We start from the raw sequence: 16,681 nt of genomic DNA on the forward strand, positions 1-16,681 counted from the left end.
AAACTCAGACACTCAGCATGACCAGACTTGACAGATGTGTTGTGTACTCGGATGTTATTTTATTACGACAACAACAACTTGGAGTTTAATTAATTTCCTTTATTCGAAATAAGACCTTTAATTCATCTGAAAACAACTTGTTTTAGTCCATAAGCAATTAAAATATGTTTTATTATATAAAATTGTCATAATTTATTATTACTTTGTAGTTGTCTGATAAATGTTTTTGAAGCTTTAGCCATTTTAAGAGTGTTCAAGAATTACATTTGTTGATACATGGGCGAGCCTCTTCAAACTTTAGGATCAGAAAACAAACTCAACTATGAACATTTAAGAATCTTTTTAATTCACACTGGTAATAAAATTGCATTACAGTTTCATAAAATAAATGTTCCAGTTTATATATACAGAAAACCGACTGTACATACCCTCAGAAGCATTAGAACAAGAGATAGAGAGAGAAATAGTTAGAGACCAAAACAGAAAAACATCACAAAAACCATACAGGCATTACAGTGCTCAACTAAGCAGGCACAACTGTACATCAAAACGTGTAACTGCTCAGTGTTGGGGACAGGAAGGGCCAAAAAGTAGTACATTTACAATAGAGTCCTCAGGGACCAATAGGGCTTTTACTGTAAAAAGTATTGCAGGCAAGCAGACAGATGCTCTTCTCTCTGAGTGCAGCAGAACATCCATCGCACAGAAGCATGTGTTTGTGTGTGTGTGTGTGTGTGTGTGTGTGGACCGAGAGCTGCCGCTGCCATCATTTGATTGGCTATTGAACTTGTGTCTCAAAGCTCCCATTGAGCTGCCCCTCCTCATAGTCCATCTGACACAGAATCATGTTGTTTTTTAGGAAAAACTTGTCGCCCACACAAAACCTGCAGAAAAAACAAACAAATACATAGGTTAACATACAAATCAATTTGGCTTATTCACCTCAAGTCCACAACAGAGGCAGCAACAGATTTTAAAATCAGCTTTTTCACACCAAGTCTGAAATATTGTACTATGTTGAACTTTTTGTTTTGTTTTTGTCCAGCTATTTTGTTCTTGTCATTTAATTTATAATAGGGATAACAAATTATCATTCAGGTATCTCAGGAAATAACGACGATTCAGCATCAGACTCAGTTGTGTGCATTTTTTTGGTCAGATTTGAACAGACTTTGACACTGAAACACTACGGTTTAGTTGGACAACATTCAGAATCAAAGAATTGTTTGAAATGGCAGGAAGAGGAATTTAATTCCAATACAATAATTGAATTACAGTATTGTAGTTAATGGGTAATGGATACTGGGAAATGAAGCTTTTATTTAAGTGGTAATCAAAGTGAACTTTATTTTGTTCTACATTTAAAATTTGAACTGCAATTTTATATACACTATCGATACAATTTTTGGGGTTGGTAAGATTCCTTAATGTTTTGAAAGAAGTCTCATGCGTACCAAGGATGCATTTATTTGATCAAACAATTTAAATAAACTGTTTTCTATTTGAATAGGCTATATGTAATAGATGTGTATGGGCTATTCAGCATTGAATATATACATAGAAATCCATTTACTTTATTATATAGGTAATAGTGAATCAATGTAAATGAACATGCAGTGGACCGTCTTCGTCATCACTGGCATCAGGAATGCTACTGTTTCTGTGGCAGCCTCAAAGTCTCCTGTGATGTAGCAATAAGGTGTAGCTTTAACTAAATGTTTTCAAAACCAACAGCATTTTTCAAAGCAGGACAGAACTGGCATTCAATGAAAGCATGCCACCATTCCTTTTCATTGGCAAAAGGAACCCCCAAAAAGCTGCACCAGTTTCCAAGGAAACCCCACCGCTGAGCTTTTCCCCCCCTATTTTGGGGCTCCTTGCCAAAGTATAAATTGTTAGCCTCTAAAAACTTCCAATGAAATTTCATGCCAATTAAAGAGAAAAACATTCCATGTGTGCACTGCAATTTTTACATTAACGAGTTTGCATATGAAAACCATGAATATTGTATGGACAATAGAGCGGCCATGATGAAAGCTAATGATGCTTTCTCTTATCAATCAGTGCCACACCAATGTTCTGCGTTGCCAAAGGAATGGAGCGGGGGAATAGAACTGGGTTCCTCGTGTGCCATCCTTCAGCGGTGATGCTTCACTCACCAAACATTACTACTCATATGGTTCTTATCAAATATGCCACTTGACTTTTTATTCCTCTTTCCTACCATATGCTTTATTTTGTTTTATAGATGCATTCAACATCTAGATCCTTAAGAGGAGTTGTAGTCAGTTACAAAATAGCTGAAACATATTGTATTTGCAGAACCTGTTCTGAAATGAAGTTTGAGCTTGTTTGTATTTACTGTAGTATTCAATGAGTGTAGCGTGCATGCAGCGGGTTTTGAGAATGACACAAAAGTCTTTTTTAGAAGTAGGTCACCCACTAGAGCATTTAAGACACTGTCACACTCCTTTGCTCCCCAGGAATGTTTGGAAGGATGATCCTTAAAAAGTTCATTTGTCCAGCCGCTTAATTCCCTCGGCGAGACGCATAGTGGTGACGTGCTCGGCTTGGCTGTGTATTGAGTAAGAGCTTTCTGGCTGACTGTGTTCAATAAGGCGTTCACAGTTTGATCAGGCTTGGTATTGGTCTGCTAACGGTATCTCCACTGAAGCGCTGGTTAATTTCACTCAACTCAAGCTTGTAATCCTGCTTCTGGTCACAAATAAGCCAGGACAAAAATAAAACATAGGTTTGAGATGAAAATGCAGAGTAAAACGGGGTACGGGCCAATCGGAATGTGTAAAGTCAATGCTAGAAGCCATTAAGTGATTTTTGTGTCAGCTAATAAGTTCTTCTGCATTTCTAGATAGAAAGACAATCTTGCAGGCTTGTTGTAATCTCTTTTTCTCCTTACCTCTGGTTACAAAGCTGACAAGCAAAACAGTCCAAATGGTAAACATTATCTCTGGCCCTCATAACCATTTCAAAGGCTGGGATCAGTTTACTGCAGGCTGCACAGTTCCCCGTTGTACCAAAGAGCCTGTGAGAGAAAACACAAAAAGCAGATTTACTCACTTATACCTTTCTTAGCCTTTACGAAACCATGCAACAAACCAAAAAAGGCAAGAAAACAACTAAAGAAGTGGGAGAAAAAAAAAACATTGGACATCTAATGCGATACGTGAATCCAGCTTGGCACACATTAGGTATTTTTTGTTAATGAGGGTACAAACCTAGATGTTAATTCTTAGCTAATGATCTAATTAAAATGATCACATGGTTCTAATCCCCTTCTTCAAAGAGATTTTGCCTAGCACACTGCAAAAGCAATGAAAACAGGTCTGAGGCGAGCAATTGAACTGCTCAAAGTTTTTTTTTTCCTCTCTCTTTTAAATCCAGAGTAACTAATGAGACTTTGCTCAGACCAAAGCCAGCTGGATTTTACACAAGAGGCTAAATACTATAATAGTCAAGTTCAAAAGATTCCCCTCACAAGGATACTGCCTCTATGCTCCGTACCTCTCCTCTCATTTTCCCCATTTCTCTGTGACTAGCTAAAAACAGAGTGAGATGTAGAGAGAGTGTCAGTGTGGTGCGTAACCTTGGAGAGGCAAGTAGATGCTCGCTGGAGCACAGAAAGTGACACAACTCACATTTCTCCGCTGTTTGTTTAAGCTTATTATATGGGATGCAAACCGCCAAGGTCACAAACAGAACAAGGCATCGAGGCAGATCGCCTTCCTCCACTACATCCGCCGTAGGATTTACATTTTCATTTTCAAAGCCCTTCCTCCAACGTTTAATTTGGAGATTCAGAGTCAGAGATATAGATATACGTTTTGCAGAACAGGGATGCTATGCACACAGGAAGAGCAAATGGAGAAGAGCAGGGATAGGAAAAAGGGAAAAATAAGGGAGGATCAGGATGAGGCAGTATGCTAAACACTCCTCTAAAGTTAAGGACTTGGTTGAAAAGATAAGGAAACAGAACAAAGTTGCTGCGAGTCCATATTAGTCTCTCTCGACTGCTTGTCCTGCGTCACAGCTTGCATCTATCTAGCAGACCCTGCTGTTAATTAGAGCAACAGACCCGAGCGGAGAGGAGTCTTATGGTGGGAGAGGGCATGTTGTTATATCAGATAGTCGAGGTGTTAAAAAGAGCCATTGTTAGATCGGGTTACTGCTCCAGTAAAATGTGTTTATGTGTAACTCTGACACTCTGAGGAGGCCATGTAACCCCAGTGAGGTGTTGCCACACAAAAGAGTTTAGCTTATTAAAATAATGGTTCAACTTCAGCTCTGTTCCAAGGTCAGCGCATAAACTAATAATTGCATATACACATTTTATATTTTCACTTTACATTTACAGTTACACTTTACATTAGGGTCTGCTACACATTACACATAGAATTATATTTGTAATCACAGTAAGTGTATTTACTGTACACGTTGCTAAAAAAATAATTGCTTAGTTCCATGTTATCTGTATTTCTAATGTATCACTGTAATAAGAAAACTGATGTATTCCAAAAAAAAAAAATTATTGGTAAGGCTGGGTCGATACAAATGTCTCAGTTCGATTTTGATTCACAAACTCTTGATTTAATTTAGATTCTGATCCATTTGGGTATATTTCAGTTAAAATGTGCATTTTGCTGACATGCAACAGAATGCCACTTTGCTAATGTAAATAATTCAAGGCTTTATTCAAATAAAACTAGTCAAATTGTGAACTTGTCTATTTGAACTGTTCATTTAAAGAACCAGCTCAGAAGACTCGTTTCTTTGTGAATCACACTATAATAGTCGTGCTCAGTGTTTGAAATTAACACCGCCAACCCGTCAAATGTGGGTAAAAATCAACTGTGGCGGGTAACGATGTCAATTCACTAGCCAATTTGGCAGGTTTCTTTGCTGGGGAAGTTCGTGTAAGCCACTGCGCAGATTTTTCGCAAATATTCAACTTGTGAGTCATCATGTTATATTAAATACAGCATATTACGCAGAATCTGCACATATCTGGCTTACTTGAACAAACGTCACTACGCAACAAATTAAGGCGCGCATATTCATTTGCATTGAAGCAATAGCGAAGATTTAAAAAATCATGTGGCGATACTTCCCTCAGACCAGAGTTCACGTACGCAAAGACCAAGCTGAAAAACTACACTGCGTTACTGATACAGCTGTGAGGGCATTAGGTTAACAGAAAAGACAATATTATTTAGCAGACCCTGGCTTATCCTGAGACCACAGGTTTATTTTCTTCCGCGTGATGTTTGATGTTCTTTGTACTGTATTGATCTGTCCACCTAAAATGCATTTTTGGTTATGAGGATGAAAGAGGAAGGGAGGAGATGGCTAGATGACAGGGTTTTGTTTGAATAAGAAATGAATAATTTAGAAGCAAAATCGGCCAGTGAGTGATAAAGTTAATTTCAAACTCTTGTCCTGCAGTATGTTTTTGATTCAGTAAAAGAACTTGCTCATTAGAGTAATTTGTTTATGGCTGTCAGGCTGTGAATTGGACGACACTGGTCTTGTTATATGTTTGTTTTTGTGTGCAGCTTATGGGGACATCTCAATAGACAGACTTTTCTTGTCATTATTGTGCTGTATTTTTTTCTTGTCATTATTGTGCTGTATTTATTGCATCACATGCAACTCAGGTGAAATATTTATTTTGCTGTGGTGCTGATGATTCATTATTAAAAATGAAGATCGTGATTAATTTGAACATCTATATTTTTACACCTCTCTATGTATTGGTATTTCATGCTTGGTAAAATGTTTTGACAAAGATAGATCAGTCCAAGAATTGTCTTTTCATGAGGGCCTTTGGCAGCATATTAAAGAGACTATGCCAAATCATTTGCCACAACATTTGACAGGACAACCCTTAACGGTAAGAATGCCAGTTGTAGTTGGCTGAGATCTACCAGTCATTCTTCGATCTTGGCAAGGTCTCACATAATCCTAACGTTTGCAGACACACATACATGTTCAGAGGCAGAAAGGATTAAGGTGTCTGTCTGAAGGGCTGTGTTCTCTAAAAGGGAATAGCACACAGGTTGTGGTCGAACACATTTCAAATGTCATGCCTTAATGCAGCAAGCAACTGGAGTTGAGAGTTCAATGTTGTGTTATCCTGGCTTGCTACTGAAAAGGTGGTCGGAGTCCCTGGGGAACCTAAACAATTTCGTATGGCTCACGTCCATCATGTTGCACAGTAGAGGGTGTTACAGATCACATCACAAGACCCATTTTCCCTTCTTTTCTAAATCAGGTCACAGAAAGCACAGGGATGGCAGTTTGAGAGGGTTGTTACTGACTTGTGAAAATTCAGGGACCTCTTGATGGTTTAAGAGCACAGCAGTCTTCTTAAAAGAGAAGGGACTCCTCATACACACACACACACACACATCCAGTGACAGATAACCAGGGTTCTGCAAAGAAATCTGCAGTGGTTTAATTGTAGGTTTTCGCCGCACTATGATGGCCCGGCTCAAAATGGAGACTTTACTGGTGGTTAATTTAAGTGGATTAGGAGGTTACAGAAACTCATTTGTAAGGTCAGCAGAAAACTTTGAAATACAATGGCTTGAATTTTAGGAAATATAATTCAAGATAAAGTGAAACCATTTTATCAGCATGGCCATTTAATGTGTTATTCCAAGCAAAATGTACTCAAGAACTTTCAGGCCTAAAAAGTCCATTTTGCATAATGTTTGCATTATGAATTGCCATTTACAACCAAACTTTTAAACTCTTTTCTTGAAAACAAAGGAGTCTATTCAATAACAGATACTGGTGATAAGATTGAGCACTCGACTAGAAAAAAACTCGAAATCTTAAAGTCCCCAGCATGCCAAATCCACTGAATAGGGGGGGAAATTCTTAAGACAATAAAGGAAAGGAGAACAGAGCTTTTCCCTTCATAATCTTGTTTGTGTTTAACTAAACTTTAGTATTAAAGCTGAAAGCCTTTGCTCATTGTTCTCTATGATTCCCTGTGGCTCTGTGTAGACAGGTGTTTCTCTTCTGGTGTTTCTTCATAACACCTCTGAAGCCGGCATCAGCTTCCTTCCCTTTAATGTCTCTCTGGGATTAGACTTCAGCTGTTCTGGTGCTTTACTTGCATTCAAAGAGACGGTGGTTCAATACTGTATGTGAATTTGCACAAGTTCTGAATACTGTGGGGTTCAAAAGTGAGAGTCCACAATAAAAATGAGATTTTCCCTTTTTTTTTAATTTTTTTTTTTTTAAAAGCCTGGACCAGTGTTAATTTTGACAAGAAATTTTAATGTAGTTTTAGTTTTTTGACTATAAAATTAAAACAAATCAGATGACCAAAACTTGACTAAAACTAAAAAGAATTAGTCTTATTTTAAAATAAGACTAAAATCAATAACAGATTTACTAGACAATTTTTACCGCTGGTATAGGAGACAAACTTAAAGTTAAATTTATGTTTTATACATTTTGGTTATTTCAACACAACTGTGTCTTTATTTCAATTCAAAAGCTTTTATGCAGCAAAAAACACTGTCATGGTAATGTAAACAATAACTAGCTGCCAATTCACCATCAACAAAAGAAAAATAAAGTTAGGTCCAGGACCTTAAACGTGCAGCTGAGCTGAACAATAAGTGCAAACATCTTTAATTTGAATCTAAAGTCCACTGAACGACATTTCGTCTGTAAATGTCTTTTCAAATTGGTTGTGTTCTTGCCACGAATGACCGCTCTGCATGCTTTACACTTAGTTTTGTTTTTTTCGTCGTCAAACGTGAAGTGTGCCCACAAGTCTCCCCTTCTTTTTCTCTTCTCTTTCGCTCTTTTAGACATCGTCTCTTCGAATGCCGTCTTCCCGGGAGCTCGGTCAAAGTATACCTTCGCTTCACGTCTCAAGTCAGGCTCTGATTGGTTCTCTTATCATGCAGTCTCGCCTGTTCCGTTTTGCCGATTGGTTCTTTTGTTCATTCCTCGCATCTCTCCCATCTGCTGATTGGATTTTCGTCTAGTCCTTTATTCGTTGACGATAATGTCAATCAATGTAGTCATAGTTTTAGTCTCCATTAGTGACTTCTTTTTTAGTTCTCGTTTCGTTTTCGTCCGCAAACATATATTCGTGACGAAAATAATGACGAAAATATTTCGTCAACGAAATTAACACTGGCCAGGACCTAAACCAAATGTTTATTATATTATAATTGTTCTACCTATCTGTTTGTTCTACAGTATATATATCTTATTATTATTATTTTATAATTAAAATTTGTACTAATGCGAACAGTATATGTTCTCTTAAATTGTAATGCTGATAATATAATTTGTGATTGAAACCGATGCATTTTCACTTCTGATCTCAGACTTTTGGACCCCACTGTATTTTTTTTTTACAAACAGGGGTCACTTTATTGTGTTTTTATGTGAGAGACGGTTGACATTGGGATTGTGTTTCCAATCAAACAATATGACTGATGTCTCTTTTTTGCCTCATTGGAAAAGCCGTGCTTGCTCAGCAGACTATTTTAACATCAAAATGCACTGAATGATTGCTGAGACTTATCTCTGCCCTTAAATCATACTCGCATGCTGCGCCATCATTAGGAGGGGGTGTAATCTACTTTATATTTCAATTAAAAGCATCCTTCTTAGAATAGTAAATGTCTGATGTGTCTCCCGTAATACAATGTGATGTTTCAGACATAAAAAAAGTCATGTCTTGGGGTGAGCAGTCAAACACAGGGGCACTCTCACTCTCTGGTCATGAGGTCAAGAGATTGTTGACCCCAGCAAAACAGATTAACCTATTTCTGTGCACAGTAATGAAAGAGTATCCTGAAAGCTTATAAATCCGGCATTTACTTGCTTCCTGCGTAAGGATGGTCAAATGCGATAGCTTGAGATAGTTTTTCCAGTGGTGGGGCTGTGTGTGTTTTCATGGGGTGGGGGATTATTATGGCTCTACAGTACTCCTGAAGGACAAAACGCAGAAGGAGCGCAGCTCATAATTAATGTGCGCATGGCAGGGCTCCAAAAAACCCAGCCAAAAATAAAAGAAATGCGTTTGATCCACCCGCCTGTCTTTAATGAAGTACCTCCCTGTATGGGAGACTAATTCTGAGTTGAGATTTCAGCTTCATTACCGAAGGCGAGCAGACTGATGCTCCAGCAGTGCACTGGAGGTGAAGTTTAGGTGGGACACCCTGCGTGGAATCACTCGCAATTAAAACAAACGCACCAATGCTGCCTCACTCTGTCTGCAAGGAGAGGGATACTTCTTAATTTGTTCCTTAATAGAATTCATATCCAGCATCTCCAGGCATTAAGTAGCACACATTTGTCACAGGCTGAAGAGCAGACGAGTGGGCTAGATTTCATAAGGACATCAGAGCCAGTACAGCGGCAACAGGAAGCTTGTTTTTAGGGCTGCAGCTATCGATTCTTTTTGTAATCGATTAATCTAGCACTTAATCGATCGATTAATCGAGTAATCGGATATTTTTTGTGTATGTGTTTTATTAACAGTATAGTTATATTAAACTTGTGTCTATTTCAGTTAAAGCTGTTATACGTTATATACTATAAGTTATATAGTATAAAAGTTATAAAGCTATCTCATATGTGAATTTTTCTTTAAGATGTTATAGTATAACCACTCTAAGCATCTAAGCATATTTGTGTATTCTGGTAGTTTAACGCTGAAGAAGAGCTGTAACGTGACTTGTTGAACACGCAGTAAAAGCTGACGCACTTTTTGTTCCGTGCGTTTTAACCAAGCGGCAACCTCCCTGTCTCCCTCTTGAAACCAACACGGAAGTGAATTAAACTGCAATTCATCGACTGGCCGCTTGAGGCTGACTGCAAAAGTGAGCCAAATCTGTATCTCCCCCATGTTAAAATGCCCAACTTTACAGCCGAAAAAATTATGTTTACAGCCTGGTGCCTTAAGTTGTTTTGGTCTATACAGCTAATTTTGCCCTTCATGACAACTGTGAGGGGGGTGAATTTTTTTATAACTCATCCGTTTAAATTATATTAAGCATTAAATTCCTGCATAATCAAGGGCGTGGCCAGTTGAGTGACAGGTGGATTGCCGCTGCTGTTATTACTAGCCGTTTGTCTGCTCTCTGTTAGCCATCATGTCACCTCAGCTGATTCCAGCTGCTGAACTTGTCATCTCTGCCGTGTTTGTACTCTTTACGGGATTATTTCATACAGTTTATTACACGCCGCCCTTATACCTTCGCCCACGCCGTTGGATTCCGTCGTTGTCGAGTATCGAGAGAACAACCAGCGCTGTTCTTCAGTTGTTTTCCTCTGTGAACATGCACTCATGGATGTCTGACAATATCGTTGCTTTTTGGAGTTCAGATTTAAAAACGTCTAAGGTATAGAGGCCACACTCGTTCTGCTGTAACTTACCGTTGATCTTACGGAGCAGATAGACTATGTTATAATATGCTTTTAGTGTTCAATAAAAAGTAACGTTACCGTCAGATTAAATCCTGCAGGTGTCAGTGCTTTCTTTTCGTCCCTTAAATGAGCGCGGATTTCTAGTGCATTACTTGAACTTCTTAGGTAATATCTATCAGAATTTAAAATGGACTGAATAAAGCTCTCTACGAACTTGACGTGCATTGCCGCGCTGACTGACATGTATGCGCATTTATCACTGTCACACACACACACACACACACACACACACACACACACTCAGAGCAAATATTGTAAGTTACTGCATGAGAATAATAATGCATCACAATACACGTTAGTCTCATGGTTAGTTATGTCTTTTAACTATTATAGTATTTCCAAGGGCAAAAACATAAACTTTAACTATTGGCTTTAGGTCTACTTCAAGTAAGCTGTCACTTTAGCGCGAGGCCAGTAGCACATTAGCTTAGCCTGAGCAAACTCGATCACGTCGAGCTAGGCGGGCGTAGTTTCAGCATCCAGGCACCTCAACACCACCCACGTCCCGCCTTTTTGCCCATTTTCGCTTATCCGGGAGTGACGCACTGTGACGCGCTTCCAAGATGGCGACGAGTGACTCCGCCCACTTTAGGCTTCAAAAACACTCTTCAGAAACCTACGGGTGACGTCATGGATACTACGTCCATATTTTTTTACAGTCTATGGTTTTAACTGAAAAATGAGTACTCCGAATCTTTATAAAAAAAACAACAGGCTGGGGACTTTAATTTTTTGTTGTTGTCTGTATTTGGCAGACGTGAAATACAAACAAGGTCTCGCAAAGACTGCAATACAATATTTGTTCCTCCATCACGTCCCGGTGTGTACAGTGAATGCATGCTGAAATTATTGTTATGTGGCTACATAAAAGTTTAAGCATATGTGATGCATTGCTGCAATTGGTCTGACTGGTGTGTGTGTGTGTGTGTGTGTGTGTGTGTGTGTGTGTGTAGGGGTTCTTTTTTTAGGCTATACTCTCTTGCAATTGAACGTGATAGTTACGTTTACTACTAAAAAAAGTCAAAGCTAAAAATCATATCTAGTCGAACCGCATCACGACATCGCTACAAATACAGTATGGGATTAAAATCAGCGAACATCAATAGGCTTAGACAACGTTACCTTGTTTCAGCGAGTTAAGTATTAAGTGACTGAGGTGTTTAATGATCCCACACTTTAGACAATTTCTGCCGTTTATTTACATATTTATTCTCCGCCATCGCGCCAACTAAATTCAAAATGCTTCCTGAACAGGTCCGTTTGAATAAACGGTCCGTGTGAAACAATCAAATCCCTGCGCCGCGCGTATAGTGCGCGTCGTAGGAATTTAACAGGGCAGAGTTTTTGCCTCGAGGAATTTTTGTAATCGAGTAACTCGAGGAATCGTTTCAGCCCTACTTGTTTTTGTGCTGTTTCTCCCTCCTCCACCTTACTTTTATTTCACCAAACAAAAAAGTAATTGCCAAACATTTTTGTACCATTTAGATTTTTTAAACTATTCATTTTATCATTACCTCACATGCTCCAGTTTACCTATTGGGAACTTTGTCAGGTTACTCTTACAATATCATAACAGTTGTGACTGAATGTGAAAAATGAGTAACAGCCAAATGGTAATTTTTAAACAGTTTTTTGTTTTATTCATAGTTTTTGGACAAAATACACTGCTTTTGGTTTCACTTTTATTGCATTTAGTTTCCATCTTATTGTAGTCAAAGATATTATTTTAGTTGACGAGAGTGAAATATGAATTCAAAGATTTTACACAGTATAGTATATTCATTCATGTTCACTTGTGTATTCATGACATTTTGTGCATTTTGTGTATATCTGATTAATCTCATATGTACATTTTGTGTTTGGGTAAAGTTAAAGTAGTAAAGTGCTTTTGTGTACCAGCGTTTATTCACTGTTGAGCCTGTGGCTCAATCATTATTCTCCATTATTATTTGTAAATTTTTTCTGTTTAAAAAAATATTATTAGTGATTTTTTTTCATACTTGAAATGTTTTGACCCCGTTGACTTTCTTTGAAAGACAAAAGACAAAATATCTTTTGTGTTCTACAGAAAAAAGTAAGTTATACCGGTTTGGAACTACATGAGGGTGTGTAAATTACGACATAGTTCACCCAAAAATAAAAATTCTCTTTAACACAGGTAATGACTGACAATGCTGAACTGCATGTCTTACTAAGAAGGGCCTCACCAGTGGGGGCTCTTTGGGGAGAGCAGCTTGGGGATAAATTACTAGATCTGGTTGAGAGACCCCAGGGACTGGGATTTAACACCCAGGAAATAATCATGTTTAATTTAGCAAGCAGATGGCTCAGAGTTAGGAGGCAAAACAGATCCTTAGACCTGCGGTTCTGCCACTCAGATGCCTGGGGTGAGCAGAAAGTCCATACATGCACTGATACACAGCAGTTTATCACTTAACTTAGAAAATGGGCGGCACGTCACATTCATGTAAACATGCAAAACCTCACCCAGCTGAACATAAACAGTCGCTACAAGATGCCACTCCAAGTTATTTGCTCACTTGCACAACTGGGATTTAATTGGAACACACAGAGTCTGGGTCGGTACACTCCGATGAAGAATGAACAAGCACTTAATCTTCGGTAACAGCTTCAAAGAAAACATCATTTACAAGCAAAAAATATTCTCTCTAACCCCACAAGTTAGCAGATAAACGCAACGGGAGAGAGAGAGAGAGAGAGAGAGACAGACAGAGGACAGGGCCAGGAGTGAGACGGGCATGGTGGCAATCATCGTCTGTTAGATGAGGGTGTACTTTTCTGAATGTCATGCAGCCTGAGGTGTAACAAGCCCTTTCTGCTTTGGCAGAACTTTGACTGGAGCATGTTCTTACCTCAGGTAGTCCCTGCGACAGAGGATGAGATTGGCTTTTGTGTAGAGGGTGGAGCCCACCTCCCCCAGGCGGCAGTCGCAGCAGGCACATTTCAGGCAGTCTTCGTGCCAGTATTTGTCCAGGGCCTTGAGCAGGTAGCGGTCTTTAATCTTGCGGTTGCAGCCGGCGCATCCCTTCTGTTTTCCTTTGGGCTGGACGGAGAGCATCGGCACACCTGTGGCGATAGGGAGACAAACAGAGAGTGTTGTGATTTACTGCCTGCTAAACCAGTGACTTTTCATGTTCCGCGCTCTTTGATAAGGGTGGCGACACCACCGAAGCTCGGGCCGATGTTTTATATGCATTAGCCAGGGATGCTCTTCCGCGCAGATAGGCGCGTGGGTCATTTTTGACTGCATTCATCCATCACTGTCCCAGCTCAAAAGAACAGATGTTATTTTTGGCAAGTGACATACACCCATTTAATTGGGGGTTGAATGCATCTCTATGTTGGGATGCCCCAGGACCATCTCTATTTATATAGCTGACAGAGGTATTTATGTTGTTTGGAAGATTAGCCATGGCCCTATTTCATCAGTATGAGAACTGTTGGCCATGCTAAAAGCCTCCATTGGGCTTTGTTTGGTATAGATCAACATTAACCTTTTAGAGCACTGTTGACCACAAGAAGGCTGCTCTCAGCTTCCAATGAGATACGGTATGTCCTAAGTGCCTTCCAAATGCGCGCACACACACGCGCCACAGCCCAATCTCCTTTTACACTCACAACCAGTGAAGAGTAACCAAACAGGCTAAATCGCCATGCTGTCATGTAGCCTCCCCCTTTAAGCATGCCTTTTAGCCTCCTAAAGGACAAATAAAGTCCATTTAATAACTGCACTAAACACTAATAGTCTATCTGCGGTCTGACATTTGTGTGTGGACTAAAAGCCGCCCCCGGGCCAGAGCTGGTAACACTGGCACTCGGCACCCCTCTGCCAGCACTAACAGGTCTGCCACAGCTGAAAGCGCAGGACAACAGCTCTTAAGACACTCTCTCCCACACTGAGCTATTGATCCGTCTAATAGAACACGCAGCTAAACCGGCACTCTCCCTCTCTCTATACCTCTCTGCTTTCAAAACACATTTCTCTCAGAAATCCCTGTGTGATGCCCTCGTTGACACCTACCCCTCCACCTCCACGCCTTTGCCGCCATTCGGTGTATTGTGCCCTGGACGGTCAAACCATTAAAAGCCCCCAATCCTATATGGAGACAGACCAATCTGGACAGAGGGCTTTTGATTCAAGTATTAACCATTTTACCGTTTTACAGTGCAGAAATAGCGTAAAAACATTCTCTGAAATCATTTAAAGAATTTGTGTTATTAAATTTAATGTGGGAGGAATTAAAGGAACAGTCAAAATTATGTCATCTACTCACCCTTGTTGTCGTTTCAAGTCAGTATGACTGGGTTTCTTCTGTGGTACACCAAAGATGATATTTTGAAAAATATATATTTTTTTGGTCATACCATAAAAAGTCAATTGGGCACTAAGTCAATGTTATTTTGGTCCCCTTTTACTTCCATTGCATAGACAACAACCTTTGCATTCTACAAAAGAAAGTAAGATTGATTGTGTTGTTGCTTGGACTTGGGGTGTAAATCGGACAGTTCATCACGATACGATATCGCCGATACCTCAAATTCTGCGATACGATTACGATTCGATTCAGGGCTATATCAATCAATTTATCGATATTTAGATATTATGTGTCAAGTGTACACAACCAGTTACGTTTATTAACTCACAAATGCATCCAAAATATATATAACATGAAAGTTTAATTAAACTCTTTGAAAATTGGACACCCTCTCCCAATTGGGACATTTACAAGTTGTTTGTTACAAGTTACAAGTAAAAAAAAAACATGATATATGAAAATGAACAAGAACAGAGTTATCTGCTTTTACAAATGAACTCTATAACAGAAGAGTTCATTTGCAAAAACAGATATATATCATGGTGTTTTTTTTATTGTGCATCTTATTCATCGATGTAACGTTAATCTCCTCAGCTGACATAGACGCGTCAAACTTTGTTGTTGTGATTAACGTACACGCAATACAGAGAGCTTTTCCCTCACCACGAACGTGCCGTTTTAGGAAGATTCCGTGAAAGTTCCAGCTATTATTTTCCTTTTACGCCCCGAAGAAGATATTACGGGTTCATCAAGTTAGTTGAAATACATCCTCGATCACTTTTAATCAGCTTTGATGAAACTCCTCAGCTAGCGCGTCTTTTCAAAGTGACTATCAGCCTTGTCACCTGACCTGAATACTTTTACAGCTTGTATCTGCTGCAAAACAAACTCCCGATGCATTGACAGTGGAAAATACTGTCTTTTGTTCGTTCAATCTTGTCAGGCGTTTATTCATCGATGTAACGTTAATCTCCTCAGCTGACATAGACGCGTCAAACTTTGTTGTTGTGATTAACGTACACGCAATACAGAGAGCTTTTCCCTCACCACGAACGTGCCGTTTTAGGAAGATTCCGTGAAAGTTCCAGCTATTATTTTCCTTTTACGCCCCGAAGATGATATTACGGGTTCATCAAGTTAGTTGAAATACATCCTCGATCACTTTTAATCAGCTTTGATGAAACTCCTCTCAGCTAGCGCGTCTTTTCAAAGTGACTATCAGCCTTGTCACCTGACCTGAATACTTTTACAGCTTGTATCTGCTGCAAAACAAACTCCCGATGCATTGACAGTGGAAAATACTGTCTTTTGTTCGTTCAATCTTGTCAGGCGTCTATTTCAGCAGAGAAAAGTTATGTGAGGATGTGGAGAGTGTCAAAATAAAGGTACCGTATATCTATATTTTATGTGTGGCATCGATGTATCGTTACACGTTTGATCGATGCATCGATCCATATCGATGTATTGTTACACCCCCTAGGGACTACCCGTTTAAATTCATATTTTCCCAGTATCGCCATGTTTATATAAAGCTTGTGCTTAGCTGATTGTTAGTGCATTGTAGATGTCTGTTAAGACTAATAGTATGCTGATGGCAGAGGTCACAGGCAGCAGCTCTAGTTCAGCTTTAATGTCCAGTAATAGCTCTACTGTACATGATCAACAAATGTACGCCAGTGGGCATGAACTCCATTATCCGTTACCCTGCATGCAACTATCAGCATATTAATGTTTTTTTTCCTCCTCTAACTGGACTAACTGTACTTAAGGGAGGTTTACATGGCAGGGTTGGACACATTTCTGAATCTTTCCAAAGTTTTAGACAAGGCTAAATGTTTTTGGATTTTGTAAAACCAATA

At 39.3% G+C, this 16,681-nt stretch overlaps 1 protein-coding gene across 3 annotated transcripts in view; it reads right to left on the reverse strand.

Moving 5' to 3' along the window:
- Positions 1-325: 325 nt before the first annotated feature.
- Positions 326-16,681, reverse strand: part of lmo1 (LIM domain only 1) — a 35,793-nt gene continuing 19,437 nt past the window's right edge. For all 3 annotated transcript variants that reach the window (XM_077228401.1, XM_077228402.1, XM_077228403.1), the window contains 3 exons: positions 13,359-13,572; positions 2,918-3,043; positions 326-884 (listed from right to left, as the gene is read on the reverse strand). In XM_077228401.1, the coding sequence (XP_077084516.1) occupies positions 779-884; positions 2,918-3,043; positions 13,359-13,572 (446 nt within the window). In that variant the 3' untranslated portion in view covers positions 326-778. The remainder of the gene's footprint in view (positions 885-2,917; positions 3,044-13,358; positions 13,573-16,681) is intronic.

This window comes from Siphateles boraxobius, unplaced genomic scaffold (assembly GCF_051911475.1).
Source record: "Siphateles boraxobius isolate OS27281-9 unplaced genomic scaffold, OSU_SipBor_1 130, whole genome shotgun sequence".
NCBI classification, from domain to species: domain Eukaryota; kingdom Metazoa; phylum Chordata; class Actinopteri; order Cypriniformes; family Leuciscidae; genus Siphateles; species Siphateles boraxobius.